The following is a 20,775-nucleotide window of genomic DNA, read 5'->3' as shown; positions in this document are numbered from 1 at the left end:
AATTATATATATATATATATATATATATATATATATATATATATATATATCATTTAGAGATATTTAATCCATTTTATTATTTAGAGAATTTATTGAATGCATTGTCATATTTATGTTGGACTCAATAAATGTGGTTATATTTTATCAATTCCTAGTTAGATTAGAAATATTTGTTTTATGGAACATGTTGGTATTCACTTCAGTGTCCATCCCCTGACAATTATTATTTATTATTTTTTATTTGTTACACTACTTCATTGAGTAATTCTTAGTTTCTCATTTAAAATTTAATACATTCATTCACGTAGTATTCCTTCAATTTTAAATATCTTTTTTTATGTTAATTTAAAATTTATATGAAAAGTAATGGAGGTTATACTAACAATAATTGTTTTAAATTTTGAATTTTCCAGTTAAATAGTTTGAGAACAGTAATAATGTTTTATTAGTTTATTAGTTCATAAATTATATATATATATATATATATATATATATATATATATATATATTAGTTGATTTTGGTTTATTGCACTTTATATTAATTTTGTGTGCATATTTGACCCTACAAATTTTGATTCATCACTTTCATTTCGTATCACCTGAAGATCAATGTGAAATGATGTCAAAATTTTGTAAAATATAAGAGGTGATAATGACAGTTTATGTACTATTCAATTATAATAAAAATGAATATTTCATAATGAGATAAATTCATATCTTTTATAAGAAAAAAATGAGATTTGCATACATAGAAAACTAATTTTGATCATGTATCTACATAACATAGATATGCATAAAAGTTTTATTAATTTATCACATATAAGTGATGATTATGAGAAAGGGTGATAGAGTGTATACAATTCACTTAACGTAATGCTGGTAATATAGAAAACATAATAAGGACGAGGTGTCCTTGTGTGAATTATTTGAATAGGAGAAGATTGAATGTTGGCAAGTTAGAGAACATCTTTTGTGCGATGGATTTTTGAAGAATTACACAACATGGACGTGGCATAGTGAATTGTTAGACATGTCAAGTGTGTTTGAAACACAGGAATATGTTGATTGGACAATGAATGATAGATTAGAGGACATTATCTGTGATATTTAAGTATAGTCTTTTACTGAAGCGATGTATGAAATTATGTCTAATGATGCAAAGACTTCATTCTATCCTAGTTCAACTAACTTCACAAAATTATCAACAGTGTTAAGGTTGATGAATTTGAAGGCATTGAATGAATGGATTGATAAAAGCTTTACAAAATATCTGAAGGAAACGTTTCATGAAAGTAAAACACTACTTGATCAAAACTAGAAGGAAAAAAAGATACTTTGTCCTATGGGTATGGAATATCAAAATATTCATTCATGTCTTGATTATTGTATTATGCATAAACAAGTGTTTGCAGAGGTAAGAAGTTTCCCCATGTGTGTTTTGTCATATTATAAGGTCAAAGATGGTGATTAAGAGAATACTAATGAGATCACAAAGCATGACTCTAATTAATGTTAATGTTTATTTTGTGTGTAGCAACATGGAGTGGAGTTACATGTGAATAAAAATAAAATATTGTTTGTCAAGGATTGACTGTCCATATTGAGAGAGGTTGCTACAACCATGGAGATAAACCTAGTGGAGATTCCAGGGATGTCACTATTTTTAGCAGCGATAGTGAGCTTCCATTATACATGTATAAAATTTATTTGATGGCGAATTAAACATATCTTTTATATTATGAATCATGTAAGTTAACTTTTAAAATCAATTTTATTTGTTACCTTATTTTATGTTACTGATGTATCAAATTTAAGTACTTGCATGATTTATATTTGGAAGCGGAAAAGGATGACGCATATGGATTTATAAACCCTCAATTCATGACCTAGTGGGTAACAAAAACAAAAACACAAATGTACAAAAAAAATTCCTTATTGAGTCAAAATAAGCAAATTTACTTTGCTTCACATATAGTTGAATAAGTTTATTCTTTTTTAATAACTTATACTTTTGTAATTTTAAATATGTTTTAATTAATTTCAATATAGTCATCATTGACGGCTACTACTTATATTAGTACCAGATTGTATCGTTGCATGATTTTTATCCTTGCATCAAAATCTCCTTAATTACTTGAAAAATATAGTAGATACGTAAGTCTATTTTAAGAAACGCCTACTACTACATTGCCCTTGAATATACAATGTCATATTTTCCAACATCAAATATTCTTATTTTAGTTGTTTTGGAGGGCATAACATATTGAGTAGTAGAACAAGTGTCACAACTCAAAAAGTCACAAGGGTGTCCCTTAAGGTATTTATCTACATAATTTTACTATCGGTGTAGGGAAATAAAATAATTGGAGTGTGTGTGACTATTACGTCACAGATCACAAACATTATGCAAGCCAATTATGAAAGTGGTTGGGATGATGTAATATGTTATAACTCGCTATTAAACATATAAAATAATTCATTACCTTTATATGTACTAATGTTAACTTTAATTCATTTTTGTAGAATTTTGATGACGTATAACCATTGGAATCAAAAGCATTAGACTATGTTTAGAAAACATGGACAATGTATTTTCTTCTTAGGGTAACACAAGAAAACTCTAGAAATGAGGGCTTTGAATAAAGTTTTAATTTTTTTTTTCACAAAACGATATTTAATCTCTTTTACAGGGGTTAGACAGTCTGCAATAGTTATTAAACACTTAAGTATTTAACATAACGTTTAGAGAAAGCCTTTGAAAACCAAAAGTAATAAGGCACACTTATTTTTATATTGGTTCACTTCAAATTGAGATACGTCCAATTCTCTCTTAAGCACTCTTAAGGGGTTCCATTAATCACAAAGGATTGCAAACAAGTTTACCCACTACTAGTATACAGCTAACCCAACTAGTTAGGACGAGTATAACCACTTCTAGTATGAACTAGTCTAACTTCCTAGATGGTTTAACTCCACTGAGTTAACCTTACAAGTATTTTACTTCACTTTTGAAAGAAAACAACAAAATATTTTATAAATTAACATAATGTGTAACCCTTGTAGAGAAGATTTGAAATCAATACAAAGAGATTTTGAAAACTTGTAAAGAGACTTTTCTTTTTCAAAGAATAAGCGTTAGACAATGGAAGCTTTAGAGAAAACAATAGTAGGAGAATATGCATAAATAATTCTCTATTCTTAGATCTCTTCTTCTTTTCATAGAGTCCTCTTTATATAGGCATCTTTGAAAAAGATTTGTTACTCAAATCTTTTGACTAAATGTTTAGGCATTATATAGTCATTTAGGCATTATACGTGTACTATCACATAGGTGTTATATGTTTGAGTAACTTATAGCGTTTAGGATATTTTTAATATATAGCGTTTAATATCCTAGACAGTTCACATTGGTCAACAATATTTCTTTTGAACGCTTTGTTAAACTTTAAAACTAAGTTTTCCTAGATGATCTTTCTTAATACTTAGATATAAGAATTTAGAGTAGTTGAAAAGTTAGAGTATATTGGTTTATACTTTTATATCTTTATGAACTTTATTTTTCAAAGATTAGTTAGTTATAGTTAGAAATTGAACTGTTTAAAGTATCATTGTGAATGTGTTTGTCCAAAATTCATGTAGGATTGTTGTAGAACGAATTTGTAAATGCTTTATTTAAAAAAAATGTCATTTTTAACAACGGTTATGGTAAACACCTCTCCATTGTCTTTATAATGGTGCTAAAAAAATACATATTATTGATAGTAATACTCTTTTTATCACTAATATTGGTGACCTAAATCTTGATTCTTGGAATTGGAATGTGTTTATCTCACTTGGACTTGATTCCAATTTATTATTTATTGGTCAATTAGTGGACAATAAATGTGATGTTAAATTTTCCGGATTTGGTCGTCTTATGCAGTAGTAGGTATCGAGGAAAGTCATAGCGAAGGGGCTTAAAGTAAGACTAATTTTCATTCTATTTATTTCTAATTATCTATTTTGCTTGTAATGTCATGAATCTCTATCAGGTTTGACATAGAAAATACAATCATCCAAATTCTACTATTTTGTCTCACTTATTTCATGACATTATACACCACACTATTATCTTTATATATACTAAACTATCTATATATATATATATATATATATATATATATATATATATATATATATATATATATATGACATTTTCATGACCCTCTCATTGTTGCTCTTCTTTATCACCTACATTATTCTCTACTCTCTTAGTGCTAATAATAAAAAAATGCTAATAATAATAAAAATGATAATAATAATAATAATAATAATAATATTAAATAATAATAATAATAATAATAATTGTTATTATTATTATTATTATTATTTCAATTTACTAAATTACAATTTTTTATAATTTAATAATTAATTTTTTTTTATTTTTTTTATAATCACTTTTACAATTAAATATAACATTATCAATTATTATTTTCTATTATTTTTATAACTAGAGATATTTTGATAATTTTTAATTTCTATCCATTAAATAATTATTTTATCTGTTACATCAATTAAATCTTGCATTAACTTTTATAAATTTTATTCTAAATCTACTTTTAATTAATTCCAAATTCACTTAAATAAAAAAAAAATTATCCCTGGGAAAAAGTCAAGTTACTCTTCTTCAAATTACATCCTCCAAACCAACACATCCTAAAACAAAAACATCTTTGATAAGAAATAAGAAACAAAGATACAAATTTGATATAACTAAAATACCACAATAAATAATGAATGACGGCAAAGATGATCATTGAGAATAAAGTGCACTGCAGTCGAGGTGCCATAAATGGTCTTGAATATTGAAATTTTGCAGTAGATGAAGTAATAAATAACTTTGTAAACATTAAAGTGAAATTCCAGTAACTGTACTGACGTGTGTCTCTATTAAGAAAGGAAAGAGACTATCAGATTTCCTTTAGGTGAACTGTGCTATATGTCGGATCCCAAATTTTAATAAGTTTGGTTTCCGTTTTTAAAAGACTTTTAATTGTGTTTTAATTTTGAAAAATTATTTTAATTAAGTTTTATTTTAGAAAAATATTAACCAAGTTATGGTAGGTCCATTATTAATTTATAGTTTTTAAAAAAATTCATAAAATTTTATTTTCACTGATGAGTAGCATTATCAGATAATATCACGTGTGAGATTATTGTTTTAATTTTAATTTACTTTTTATATTTTATTAATTTAATTTAGTTTTAATTTTCAAAATAAAATAATAATATTATTTATATAAATATTATATATTCTTTATTAAAAATGATTTTTTAAGTTATTACATTATCATATTATTAATTTATGTTAATTATTTATATTTCATTTATATAGAAATTTTTGTCTCTTCTCTAATATTTCAATTTTTTATAATATTAATCTATTATAGAAATTATTACAATTTTAATATTATAAAACAATTATTTTCGAAAAAAACATATAAATTGTTATTATAATTATTTAGAAATAATATATAATAACAATACACATTTTACATTATCGAAATATATAACACTTAACTAAAAATATGATATAATATTTATTAAACAACATGGGACAATTAAGTTATATTTTAGATTTTTAACTCAGTTATTAGCTAGCACTTGTTTGTTTAGACATTCTTTTTTACTGTTAAAGTGATCATCACCAAAAAAATTATACTATACAAACAAATAGACACAAAAAGATAAAGATAAACTAAAATAAAAAATATTATATATTTTAAAATAATAATATTACATTCATAATGAAACTCAAGCAATACATAAATAATTATATCAAAGCAACATGAGTTTTCTAATTTGATACCCCTTATACATATCCAAATTGATAGAATTGGTTAAAAACATGTTTATATATAAAATTGAAATCATTTTATACTTATTTAATGAAAAATAAGATGCATCGTATCAACAACATTTCAAAATTTAAGGTATCAGATTACAAGTCATATTTTTATGTAGTAAGATGCTAAACAAGTCTCAAATTATAATTTATAGGTATATATATAAATTTGTGTTTTATATCTCATTTTTATCAAAATTAAATAAAATTTAATTACATGTAAATCATTACATATGTTACCCACAAACTCATCCTTACAATATAATTAATTAGACAACTTACGAATAAATTTTTATAATTGTAGTATATATTTATAAAAGAAAACATATTTTGATAAGAAATAAGAAGTAGAAAATAGAAATTTGATAACTCACAATAAATAAAGAATGATAACAAATATGATTATTGAGAATAAAGTGCACTGCAGACGAGGTGCCATAAATGGTCTTGAATAGTGCAATATAGTAGATGAAGTAATAAATATCTCCGTAAACATTAAAGTGAAATTCCAACGTAAGAGTAACTATACTAACGTGTTTCTGCAGATAAAGGAAAGAGAGAGCTCTTAAATTACTTTTGGGTGTGGTCGTCTCTGTCTCTGTTGATTACACTTTTCTTTAGTAATGGAAAACATTGTTACCGAAAGGATTGTGTGATTAATTTTCTTGTTTGCTAAAAAACAAATATGTAAAATAGTGATTTACAACGGTGAAAATTAGAAATTTGACCAATAATTTTGGGATATTAATATCATATTTAATAATAGATGAAGAGATTGAATTTGTATTATTTTTATTTTTATAATCCCTTTTTTTATATATTTTTAATAATACCTTTATCTTTTTATTATTTGTGTTTATATTTATTTAAAATATAAATTATTAGAATCTTATTAAATATTTTATTAAATATTTAGAATATAATTACTGAAAGAAAAATATATGATAATTAAGTTATAATTAAACGAAGAATTTAATTTTATCTTTTTGTCTTCTAATTTATTTCGAAAATTTAATTGGATTTTGTAATTTTTGTTTGGTATAATTAAGTTATTTAATTTTTTTAAAATGATTTATTTAGATTTTTTCTTTTTTAATTGATGTTTGTTAATGTTGTATATACATTTTTAATTTATTTTAATTTAATTTTTTATATTTTTATGTGTTTATATAACATTCCATTTTAACAGCATAAAACCATTAAAATATGAATAACAAAAATGATAATTACTAGAGCTCTCAAAATGGGTCACAACCTGCGGGTCAATCTGGCCCATCACAGGTTTGAACCGCTAGGTTGACTCAGGTTGGGTTTAAAAAAATTGTATTTTTTTTATGCGGGTCAGATTTCAACCCGACTCATTTAAATCCGGCTTATGCGGGTTGAACTCTTGGTGGGCCGGGTTGGCCCACTAACCCACCTATCTAATTTTATTTTATTAAAATTTAATTTTAATTTTATAAAAAAATATTTATTATTTTGTTTTTGCTTGAAAAAATTATTTAAGTTCCTTATTTTCAAAATTAATTAAACATCCATGTTGGAAAGTCAAATTTGTTTAGATTTGAAGGGTTTAATCTTCTCGGATGTCCCTATTTGTGCAGAATTATCTCAATTAGGTCATCGTATTTTTTTTATCCTAATTAAGTCCCTTTTTCTGTAAAATTGAGTCAATTTGACCTTGTCGTTAAATTTAGTGGACGACGTTAAAATTTGTGTGTCTTGGCCTACTGTCTGTGTAATTTTTAATGACGTGTCATAGAATCATCTCATTACGTGTAATTTACAAATGAAAAAGCAAAAGAGAAAGGAAGCTTCTCATCCCCTTCCTCGGTAGATCCTCCATGGCCACCTCCATGACCACCTTCCTATGCTCTTGATTCTTCTTCAAATTCTTCTTTGTATACCTGATTGCCTGTTATAAATAAAAAGTATGGAATTTTCTTAAATCCCTAATTTGACCTAATTTGAGAGAATCCCTAATTAAAAAGGGGCCTGATGTTGATGGAGGTGGTGGCAGTAATGGTGATGGATGAGGCTGCCATTGACGCCCTGAATGTTAATAGGTCTATTCACCTGAAAATGTTGCTGGAAATGTGTTATCTCGAAACAACCCTTTTAGCCAGAAGTTCCACAGTGAAAATAGCGAAGGCATACCAAGAGCTTGGGGGCTGGGTAGAAGATGCGACAGATCTGGGAGGTGGAGAAACCGTGGGTTCAGACTTAGTCTGAGGCGGTGGCGGAGAATGGTGGAGCAATGTTCCGTTCCGCCCCTATTCCTAGACAGGTTCGTTTTCTCATCCTCCGCACCCTTCTCTTCGTTTCTTCTCACCTTGGGACCATTCCACCCCCTCCCACCCCTTTCTATTAGGATTCTTCATTTTCCTTTCACCATCACTGTTCCAATTTTGTAAATTTCAGATCTTTTCTATTGACAATTGAATCATATATTCTTTTTTGTTTAACCTTTCTCATGTTTCATCTCTGTTAATTTTCCATTATTTGTAGGCTTCTCTGTAGCTGAACAAAATATATGCAGTTACTATGATTGATAAAATAATTTCATCTCTGTTTACTTGAACGGAACACCTGCTTTCACTGTCGTCAACCCTACAAACTGGAACCAGCACCAGAATAATTCACTTTAAAAACTGTTAAAAAGAAATTATCATTTGTTTTCTATTTAGCTCATTTTTTGGTATGTTGGAGGATTCTTCCCTGAACTTTTTTCGTTTTCCAAATGAAGTGTTTGCAGGAGTGAAATTAAGGATACGTAAATCATATTCGTCCTCGATGTTGGGAAGGTCGATGATGTGGTTTCATGGTTGAGAAGGGTCGGCGGTGACGGTGGCGAGGTTTGAGGATTGAACATTTTAGGGATTTGAGTGAGTCGAGAGTAGTACGAAGTTCCACTGCCACGTGCTTAACCATTGCCCAGTCAGCATGCCACCAAACACAAATTTTAACGTCGTCCACTAAATTTAACGGCAATGTCAAAATTGACTCAATTTTACAAAAAAGGACCTAATTGGAATAAAAAGAATACAAGGACCTAATTGAGATAATTCTGCACAAATAGGGACATCCAAGATGATTAAACCATATTTGAATTATAGAAAGTTTGTAATTTTTTTATTTTTAAAAAATTGTAATTAAGTGAGCCAGTGAGCCAACCCGTTTACCCACCAAACCGTGATGGGTCGGGCCGGGTTCGAATTTTTCTAGCTCGCTAATAAATGAGCCGGGTTGGGTTGGCTCACTAAGTGACCAACCCGTAGTGGGCCGGGCCTAGTCGAGCCAGGTGGCCCGTTTTGACAACTCTAATAATTACCAAGGAAAACTACAAATTTAAAACGAAGAAGATTTCACACCTGAAGAACAAAAATCTATCTATGTTGTTGTTTCACCCTCAACCTCGAACTTAAACAACTGAAAACATGTTCTCCCTAAGCTCACACCATTTAAAGTTATCATCACAAAAGAGAAAACACACATAGACAAACAAAGACAAAAGCAAGAGTAAGCTAACGATAAAAAAAGTTATACATACTTTAATATAAATCATAAAACATGCAGTTCTACTACCAACTCAACTGAACAAGCACAATTTGACACACACATTCCTAACACTAGACTTGACCATCTGGATAATTGGGGAACCTACACATGTGTGGTGAAACAACATACCACCAAATTTCCAACATACCTCCCAATTTTCATGTAAGGTTAGTCCTCACCATCTACTACTCCTCACCACATAACTACCTCACTTTACTTGAGATCGGGTAACTATTGAAGTCAGAAAACATTCTCCCATTTCAAAGCTCCTACACCAATATATTACACAACCAAAAACATGAGGGTTTTCCCCATGGAACCCCTTTGTACATGCTTAACAAATCATATCACAGAAAAGAACACAAAACTCATCATCATCATATATCATACATAATCATATGCATAATCATATACATAATCATATAGATAATCATATAGATACTCAGCGTCTACACTCACTTAGCGGCTACACTCTCTCAACGAGACTGCATAATTCTTCATAATATCAATTCTACAAAATTTGCACCCCTCAACTTTTCATAACCTGCCCTATGCACTTTTTCAAATTTCTACCACTTCAAGTTGAAATTCTAAGCTACAAAGGACCTAACCAAAAGTATATAAATCAACCTAAACAACTTTTAAATTGTTCTACCACAAGATTTTTACTTAAAAGCCACTGAAACCTCACTTTATAGACTATAATTCAATTATATTAATTTTAACTCATAAATAACCAAACTAGGGACTCTAACAAGTCATAAATGACTTAACAATATACTCTAAATCCTCCATTTTGACACAAAACCTATATTTCAAACCTTTACCAGTCTAGATCCCAAAATAAACTTAACAACCTTCTAAATTCAATTTATTGAATACTCACACCTCATACGACATAGTATTATCAAATAATTGCCCCCAACAAGTCTTAATTGATCACCAAATACCATATTTGACTCAATTTTACCCTTTCAACTCCTAATTCAAAATCTCACTTATCAACACCTTCACTTTTCACTAAAAAGACCTATTGCTTCAACTAATCTTTCCTTCTCAATAATATAGCAACATTTAACTCCACCAACATCCAATAACATACAAAATTCATAATCAAAGCAAATCCAAACAATATCATCACATTTCAGAGATATTATTCACAACCTCAAACATCCAAAGATTAGTTAGAATCATTCCATTACCATGAGTACTAAAACTGATATTTATCTTTCAACCAAATCAACATAATTTACTACCAATTCATAAATCATACAATTTACAACAATAAAATAGAAACAAAGGTCACTAGCTTATTTTACCTTAAAAGAGAATATAACAACTCTAAACATCTCACCAATCTCACTTCTAGCTAAAAGAATCCTAGAAACGCCTACATAACACAAAAATGTGATCAAAGAGGGTCCTTATAATGATCTCAAACTAAGCATGATCTCAAACTAAAGCGAAAGGGAAAGGGAGTGAAACTTACTTGCTCTAAACTAGAAATTGATTGGTAGAGAATGGAATATTCACCGACGTGATCTCTTAGGCACTTCTTGATCGTCAAACAGAATATTCAAAAGTCAAATATCTTAGAGAGAAGGTAGAGAAACTCAAAGAACGAGTTTTTAGAGAGATAAATTATGTTTTAGATAATGAGACGCGATATAAACTTTTGTTTATATTATAAAATCTTTATTATTAAAATAAGTTGGTCTCATTAAAATAAAACTCCTATCTATTTTAAATACTCAAATTTCTAGGTTATCACATGCAGTATCATGTGTTCATGCAAATGCACATGTCATTATCAATGTTAAATGACAGTGTCTTATTTTCAATTTAATCCTTATATTTGAAATTTTGACTAAATTTATTTCTAATTTCTTTTAAAAATAAAACAATATATCTTTTTAAAATAAGATCAAATTAATAATTAAGTTTAATTACAATTTATATGTACATGCTAATATATATATATATATATATATATATATATATATTAAAATTTATACATAAAATTAATGTACGTAAATATTGAAATTAATTTTATTTTATTAATTTTGTATTTCAATTAAAAGCCCTATTTTAAACTTATAGTTTTCTAAAATAGTAAAAATATAAATATAAAATGACAATTGTAATTTATAAATTTTAACATTTGAAATAATTTAAAATATGTATTATCCTTTTTTTAGCTTATATATAAATTTAATCTGATAAATGCTTTTACATGTTTTAACTTAATATGTAACGCACCCAAAAACCCTCTGAACGGACGTCAGGTGTCAAGCGAAGAGGACCTGAAAATCAGATAGTGGAAGACAGGTGTCGACAGATGAGCGGACGCTCGTTTTGACGTAGGAAGCAAAACTTGATTTTCAGAAATTCACGTCACACTCTCTGCATGCACCCTTCTTCCCAGTTCTGAAAAATCTCAGTTTCTCCTCCTTGTCACTACATCTCCTTCATGTTCTCTCTAAGAAATCTCACCCTTTCTCTTTTCCGATCTCCGTTCAGCCACCGTAGAAGCACTTCCGGCGTCAAGACTTCAGTTTGAACCGATCGATTTCGAGCTCTGAACTGGTAAGTTCTTCTTCTCTTTAGTCGTTCGTTATCTGGTACATCTAAACCAATATTCTGGTTGCTTGAGTTCATCTCATTCTGATCCATGGTTGGTCTTTTGTGTGGTTTAGCTTTGGAGAATTGTTGAGCGTTGAGGGTAGAAGGACTTATATAGGGTGAACCCATTTCTGCCTCAGTGAACGTTCGGTCACATTCAGAGGTAAGGGAAGCTTATTAATTTAATTTGTATGTTACTTGTATTGCATGAATGTTCGTTGAATTGACTGAATTAATATGATATATGATGGTTGCTATGTTTGGATTGTATGAAGTATGAAAATTGACTATGATATGAATGTATGAAATTATGAAGATATATGTTGAGAAATGAGTTTGAATATAAATGATTCTGGTATGAAATTCTCCTATAAGAGTGTACGTTCGTAACTGAATGGTCCTTGGCCGTTCGGTTTTTCTAGTAAACTTGGTTAGAATTGAATTCTTTCATTTGGGAAGAATCCTAGTTGAAGACGAGCGTCTTCGTTTCGAAATATTGTGCATGAGCGTTCGGCCAAGCATAGTTGGTTCTTGGTATTCAGTTATAAACTTAAGCATATATATATATATATATATATATATATATATATATATATATATATGTATTTGTATATTTTCGTTTATTCTTAAACACTACCTCAATAGTATCTTATTATATTTATCAAGCCTTCTAATATAAGTTTAGTAGTGCTCGGTCTTACACCAAGCGCTCTTACGGAGTAGTGCTCGGTCTTACACCAAGCGCTCGTACTGAGTAGTGCTCGGTCTTAAATCAAGCGCTCATTCTCTTTCCTATAATATATCTTGATGAAAATAACGTTCGTCCAAATTCAATGGAGTTCTCTCTCTACCGTGCTCGGTCATTGACTGGCATTCGGTTTTCTTGATGCTAAACTCAAACAAGCTAAGTATTCACAAGCGTTCGGTTTCTTCATGTGAATTCTTCTAAGTATTATTCTTTGAATGTCTTGAAGTGTCTGTACCCATTGGTTCCGGCCTAGAGCCTTAGTACTTGGCATGTTTTTCGGTGTTCGGTTGGAGCTCTCAAGAGCTAGTTCATCTAATTGGCTCATTTTGTAAGTAACGATCATTCTAATCGTTCTCGTGATATATGATTGTACTCGGTTTCTTTCTCAACCCGATAGTAACCCTCTTGGTCTTAATCTGTTCTAGAGCTGGAGATCTCTCGGTCTCGCTCCAAGTGGTCGGTCTCGTTATGAGTTAGGGTTGAATGTTCGGTATTTGGTATCCTTATGGATCTATGTGCGAAATGTTTAAGTGAGATGATTATTAATGAAAGATGAAGAGAATATGATATGGATGAAATGTGTTGGATTATGGACGAGCGTTCCGGGGAGGAATGACTCATAAATGAATATTGAAATTGGTAAAGTATGAATGTGGGCATGCTAAGCTGGCGGTTCATCTTGATGTTCCGTGAGTACTCGTCCTCACGTAGAGGAGGGTAGGTCATGTGTGGGAACGACAGGAGGTCCTAGTCCTTATGGTTAATTTGGACAGATAGGACTAACCTTGGGTGGCAACTGTTGAGGGTATCCCAGTTACTTGATAATGCTAATTCTTACCATTATCTAAGCATCATTTTAGTAGCAAAATCAACTCTTCTTTAGCTTATTACTTGCTTAAATCCTCTCTTTTATTTAGTTTTAGTATTTATCTATATTTTGAGCTACATTAAGTAAATAATACTCTAATCTCTTGTTTTTTTTATCTATTTCGATGTTAGGAAAATCCTCCATTACATTGAAGAGCCTCGGTGATCCAGGAAATCATTGATTTAAAAGTCATTTTCGCTTAAGCGAGAATGACTATCTTCTCCAAGAAGTTTATTCTCGCTTAAGCGAGAATAATTTAGCTTAAGCGAGAATTCGGTCAGTATATATACTCACGAGGCAGAAAGAAAAAGGGTCTTTGGTTCTTTGGAGGCGCGATTTCACGTCTGGAGCTCATGGAGGGCGCGAGGAGCTTGTGGGAACATCTCCTCCTCTTCCTTTGGGTCTCCTTCTTCTTCCATCTTCCATGGAAATGGAGAACCAGATTCATCTTGTTAGGGTTAGATGTAGCCTATGAACTCTTGTGTAATGAATGATTGTTTCGTATTTATAAATGCCTTTTCTATCTATTACTAGTATTCTTGTTTCTGATCTTAAAGCTTGCATGTAATGGGGACGTTCATGACTTGATTTTGGGGTTTCATTGAGCCAGGGATGGGATATGAAATCTTGAACTGAAACAAGAGTCCTTGTGGGTCATTGAGCCAGGGATGGGATATGATTCACATGTTGTCTTACATCCTAGTTCTTAATGCAGGTTTGCTTGTTAGATTGTCCAAGGGATTGGAGTTTGATAAGGAAAACCTAGGCTCTTTCACCTAAGGGATTAGGGCTAGAGTGTTTTAGTGGATTGACTTTAGTAAATTGATAGAGAAGAGATGAAATTGGCAATACACAAGAGTGCATTGGTGAAAACTAACCTTAACAATGTCATTTCATACCATTTCTAGTATTTTCCATTTCCAAGTGCCTTCAGTACCAAAGTCCAACCTTGTAATTACTTGTGAATTTATCTTTTTGCACATATTCTTAAATGATGAGTTGTTCTTGAGTCTAAATGAGTTGTTAATCGCACAATTTTCTAGTATTACGAGTCTCTTGGGAAAACGATACATGGTCTTACCATGGTTTATTACTTGAACGATTTGGTGCACTTGCCAAAGAGATTAACATTACTACATCACCCGGATGCACGAACGTCGTAGCTACACAGATTTCATACAATCCGGACAGTCAGTCTAGTCTTAGGCTTTTGCATGAATGAATGATTAATTATCTTGTTTGGTTGATTGTGTGGAATATATGTTTATACATGAATTAAATTACATAAGCTTACCCTGTGTTTCCTGTCTTGTCTATGTTTGTACGTCCGGTTGTCCTTCTGTTGCAATGATCATCCATGTGGATGTGAGCAGAAAGAGACGAGCTGCTGGAAGAGGCACTGAAGGAAGAAAACCTAGTCGAGGTAGAAGTTAAGACCGAACAGTAGAACGTTCGGTCAGTAGTTTCGTATGATAGTAAGGTGGTCGTTCGATCACCTTTTCCCTTTGTTTTTGTTCGACCGTTTGGTATAAGCTTTTGTAAATCGTTCGGTCAGACTTGCTTCTTGTACAGTTTAAATTTGTAACTCTTTCTGTAAGGTCGTTCGGCCATAATCGTACGCTCTACTTTAGTGTAAGACTGATCTGTATTATTATTTAATGTGATTATTCTATTATATAGTTTTAGACTATATTTTTGGAATGTTACAAATTGTAATTAAATTTAATTATTAGTTTGCTTTAATTTTGGATACGAATACATTGCTACATTTAAAAAAAATTCCACAAAATTATAATAATTGATCAATATCAAATAAAAAGCAAGAGAATTGACTTAGGAATTAAAACATGGAGTGAAAGAAGAACATAATAAAATAAAGTTGACATTTATGAGATTTTATTACTTATATTACAATTTCTCTCTCATTCTTTCTTTGGGTAGGTGTTACTTAACATTCTGGATGTGTTAATATAACTTTCATATTAACTGGTTATCTCTAACACAAACTGGTAATGACTTTGAGCATCATAATTCTCCATTTCACTTGTCTAAATATCATTGATGTTGGTTCGGGAGAAAACTTTTGCCTGAGGAGCCTTAGTGCCAACATGAACATGTTTCAATTTCTCCTTGCATTTAGTGATGACCAAGAATAGAACTCTATAGAGAAGAATCATACCAAACATGATAGCAAGATCAACCCACTTTGAGTGACCCATTTGCACATGCCATGTCTCTGACAGAATATAACTACCACTGAGACTTATGCCTCCTCCTTCCTTATCTGAACTAAACATTAATCCCTCAAATTCATTCTTTAACAATCCTTGGAAACCATAGTTGAGGAAGGAAACATGGTACAAAGGGTATTTCCATAATGCTTTCGGAAGATCATTAGGCAGCCTGTAGAATCCACTTGTCAAAATCATCAGTCCTTCAACCCCACCAGCAGTGATCACACCCATAACAAAATTTGGAAAAATGCTCCCAACAACCATCATGAGGCTCTCAACCCACATCACAATAGCAAATAGGACAGAAGAAAAGTATACAAAGTTCTCTAATCCTTTGTGAAGTCCAGAAAGATAATTAACAATAGCTCCCGGAATGAAAGATACCAATACTGTGTAAGGAACAGCAGAAAATGTGCTCCCTACCAGAAACGCTGTTATACCATAATGTCCATTCAATCTTTCTCTCTTTAACACCTGACAAGGTAAAAGGTAACAATCTCTGCTATCAAAAATTGTTTTATCCAAAGTCAAGTTTATGATTAAAATGCAGCAAAATTTCAAAGTTATGGATCAATTATTACTTACCTTCATTTCCTCGATTAACGGCGAGAATCCACCGACAAGTGTCATGAAACACAAAACCGAAACGTAAAAACAAAGCAGCGATCCTCTTTCCTGAACCATGCAGAGAGAATATTATCACATACCCACATCAGCTTTCTATATCAACTATATTTTCATCAAACTTAAACAAATTAATTCATAAAAACAAGTAATCACTTTAGGATTAAATAGATGATATTTTATATTCTTTATGAGCGAAAACAAGCTTTTTCTCTCAATAGTTTTACCTGAATTGATCTCATACTTGCACCAACGTGGTAGAAGATAGAGCCCAAGCTTAGAGATACTGCTATAAAGACAGTCAGACGTAACCAGTAATTGCTTATATCACGATAGATTTGCTTCGAAGATCTTTTCAGAAGAACCAGACACTGAGTGAGGAATTCAGCGTGAATCTTCTTCCTTCCAACTGCACCAGAATCCTAGACGCATACATGCAAAATTAACTAAATGATAAGTCTAATCACAACTTATCGAGATTCCAAAACTATAATATTTGACATATATAAGAATATGAATTAACAATGGATAACTTATATATCTTACTCCTTTTTAAATTAATTTATATTATTTTCCATAAGTTTCAACTCTCTCTCTCTCTCTATATATGTTATAAATGGAAGGAATAAATTGAATGTGAACTTACGTTTACACTTATTTTTGCTATTTCATTCTGAACGTGATTTCTATATTCAGACGATTTATAAGAACTGACAAGGATATTAGTTGCTTCTTCAGTGGTAATTCCTTCGTCGGCATCCTGAAAAACAACTCAACAAAGTCAAATTTTTATCTGCACCTTTCGTATATTATTACTATATGTAAGAAATAAATACAAAACAGTATCTAAGTGCCTAAAGTATCCATGTAAAAAGTAGAGGACAGAATCTAAGTTTGGCCAGAAATGTACCTGATTGAAATCTTTGTTTATGATCCTTAGGTAATGATCGGAAGGATTGTAGAGAGGTGGGCAGGGAAAACCATTGGAAGAGAAAAACTGCACAGAAGGAAAAGTGTGACTATATACAGAAACAGCAAGTGAAAATATAGGTGAAACTGCAAGGGATTATAGTCTGTAACCTGATTTGCATGAGAGGCTGGTCCAAAATACACGGTCTCTCCTGAAGAGAGAAGACAAAGATGATGAAAAAGTTGGAAAACCTGACTGCTAGGCTGGTGGATGGAAGCCACAATAGTCCTTTGAATTCCATCCTTTAGAATGAGACTTGCAATTCCAGTCATAACATAAAAGGAAGCTGCACTATCAAGGCCACTGGTTGGTTCATCAAGGAAGAGGAGTCTGGGATGTGTTAGAATCTCAATGCATATGCTGAGTCTCCGTTTCTGTCCCCCACTCAGACCTTTACAACTCCATCCTCCAACCCTTGTGTTGATCGCATCTTGCAGACCCATTTCTCTCAGTGTAGCATCTGCTCGTTCCTTCTTCTCAGCTACAGACATGCTGTTTGGAAATTGGAGCTCAGCTGAGTAGTACAACGTTTCCCCAGCTGTTAAACATGACAGCATCGCATCGTCTTGTGTCACATACCCCTGCTTTCACATTTTTCACACTTATTATTTTTTTCTACCAAAATCATATTATCTATTTTCAGGATCAGTATAGCTCTTACTGATGTTCCGTAGGCCAGTTCTTGCTTCAGGCCATTGATTAGAATCTTCCCCGTTTGCTTTATGTTCGATCCCAATCTTCCTGCATCGTGTTTCAATCGTATGATCACAACTGTTATATTTATAGATTAACTAGAACATATAAACAAAGCAACTTCTTCTAATTTTACTCAACTACGAACACAACTTATCATACCTGCTAAAGCATCAAGAAGTGTCGATTTGCCACAACCAGAAGGACCCATTATAGCCAAAAGCTTCCCTGGTTGTGCATAACCAGTTAGACCATTCAGTATTAATTTTCTATTCTTTCCACCGGCAACTCTAGCCTGCAAATCCTCCCATGTCACTGTTATGTCGTTCTCTTCCTCCATGTGTGTGCACTCTATACCACTTTGATTACATCCTGGTACGAAGGTGATTATTTATAGAGAAGAACCAATTGCAATGTAGTTAAAATGATATTTTTTAAATATCAGAAAATAAGTTTTCATTTGCGTTACGATGTATAACAGATTGAAAGAGGATTAGGCAATACTTAACGGTGGAACAGAGTTTTGCATTGAGTATGGAAAGCGTGCCATACACTGAGTGAGTTATTGTATTGCCTAGTTTATAGAGAAATTAACGCTAGAATCGAAGGAGCAAAGATTTGACAACTAACTCCAACTCATTAATGCAGCCCTCTCGTACGTTAAAAATACCAAAGTTATGTGATAATAATGGGTACTTCGATCTACCACGTTAACGTGGAAAAGGTAAGATTTGACCTGTAATTTTATATTTCTTTTATAAAAAATAAAAATTAACTTGTGACATGTATCAACATGACATTAACTTCAATCTATAAAAAATGACCAAGTTGAATTATTTTAAAAAACAAAAGGATTAAATTGAAAAAAAAATAAAGATGAAATTGAACAAACTTAACAACTACGATCAAATGTACAATTGACCTTTTTAAAAGTTAAAAAATAAATAATATAATTTTTTTAAAATTCAAGAAACTCTAAATAAACTGAATTTCAATATTTGTAAGACGTAATTTGATATATAAGTTATAATACATGTGTATGCTTTAATAAAATAATGTTTTTTAGAATATATTTATTATTTGAATATACATATATTGAGAAACTTTTGGAGTAATTGTATTGTGTACGTGTTTAATTTTCCATATAACATGTTGTGGTTTTTCATTGATTGAAGTAACACAATTTATTCGGAATTTGAATTCTTTGTAATTTATCGCATGTTTGAGGCTAAGTATTATTTGTCGAAGTTTTAGCGCTGTCTATTAAAAGTCATGTGTTGCATGTCAGAGGCTGAGTATTACTTGTCGAAGGTTATGTGCTCTCTATTTAGTGTTGTGTGTCACTTGCTAAAAGCTATGTGTTGCCAACTAGGAGTGAGTATGCTGATAGTTTGGTGTCGTTTGCCGAGGACTACATGTCTTATACAAGTACCATTTGTTTCCTGCGGAAGCTAATGGTGATCTATTAGATCATAAGTTGACTTTGAAAAAACAATGTCTCACTACTTCTACTCGGCCACAAGCTGGCCTATCTGACTGTTTCTACTTAATCACAAACTAACCTTTAAGAACAATGTTTGATTGTTTCTAATCGAAGTAGTGATTGATGCCACAATGATGGGTATCAACAAGGACATCATAACCATATTCTCTGAACTCTTAAAGATTTACCCAGTGTTCAAGATAGAGTCTTGTTGTATTATCTTCAACAAGCCAACATGAGAGACTCTTCGAGCAGTCTCATACGTCTTCTAGGGTTATGACATCATCTTGGTTTTGGTTTCTAACTATAGTAGAAGAGAGGGGGTTTGGATTATGAGAGTTTTAGTGTTTTAGAGAGAAAATGCTTGAGAGTGAGTGTGAGGGCTCAGGATTTCAGAGAAAACATATAGGGCATGAAAACATTTGGTTTTCTTTGGTAGTTATGTATGTGAGGGATAAAGGTGGTTTCTTGGAATTTGAATAGTCAGGGTTTTAAAGGTAATCATGGTACATTTAATATGGGTTGTACGATTTTGTTGACATGGAGATTTTGAAATCTCTTTTTCTTTTCCTAGATGATAATTAATAAGGCCACCTAGTTAGGCTTCTATGCACCAAACTTTATGCATAAATATAGTGTCCATAGGTGATTTGTCTTATACAATGTAAAAATATAATGTTTTAGACGATGTGTCCTAAACGTTATGCGTGCAATATTGGGTGTCTTCAGACAATGTGTCTTATGATATTTTAACTAAGATGCTACATGTATTTGTTCTCTTATAGTCTTATGATATCTTAACATATGTCTTATGATATCTTACCAGTATTTGTTCTCTTATAGTCTTCCTCGCTATTTGTTGGCTCTTCCTTTTACTTCTTCCTTAGGTTTTGGAATGTATAACTTCCTTTATCATAAGTAAGTATCCATTGTTCTGGCATCATGGTGGGAGTTTCTCTTCTATTGGTCCATAAACTATCATGCGATTTTAGTTTTTATCCTTTTTAGAAACTTTAGTCCATTTTCATCGCTCTCCTTTTAAAAAATCATAGATGTAGTCCACCACAACATTAGTATTTTTCTAATGTGGC

At 31.2% G+C, this 20,775-nt stretch overlaps 1 protein-coding gene across 1 annotated transcript; it reads right to left on the bottom strand.

Annotated features, from left to right (window-relative positions):
* Positions 1 to 15,541: 15,541 nt before the first annotated feature.
* LOC124844518 (ABC transporter G family member 1-like) lies at positions 15,542 to 18,680 on the bottom strand. Its single transcript, XM_047321470.2, has 8 exons — positions 18,364 to 18,680; positions 18,170 to 18,249; positions 17,619 to 18,089; positions 17,449 to 17,535; positions 17,185 to 17,298; positions 16,766 to 16,960; positions 16,500 to 16,589; positions 15,542 to 16,388 (listed from the first exon to the last, which is right to left on the bottom strand). The coding sequence occupies exons 1-8, from the start codon at positions 18,539 to 18,541 to the stop codon at positions 15,729 to 15,731; spliced, it is 1,875 nt and encodes a 624-aa protein (XP_047177426.2). The 5' UTR covers positions 18,542 to 18,680; the 3' UTR covers positions 15,542 to 15,728.
* Positions 18,681 to 20,775: the final 2,095 nt, after the last annotated feature.

The sequence above is a fragment of the Vigna umbellata genome, chromosome 1 (genome assembly GCF_029865625.1).
Source record: "Vigna umbellata cultivar VRB3 chromosome 1, Vumbellata_1.0, whole genome shotgun sequence".
NCBI classification, from domain to species: Eukaryota; Viridiplantae; Streptophyta; class Magnoliopsida; order Fabales; family Fabaceae; genus Vigna; species Vigna umbellata.
The sequence above is the reverse complement of the archived record's forward strand: the minus strand, read 5'-3'. Positions and strand labels throughout refer to the sequence as shown.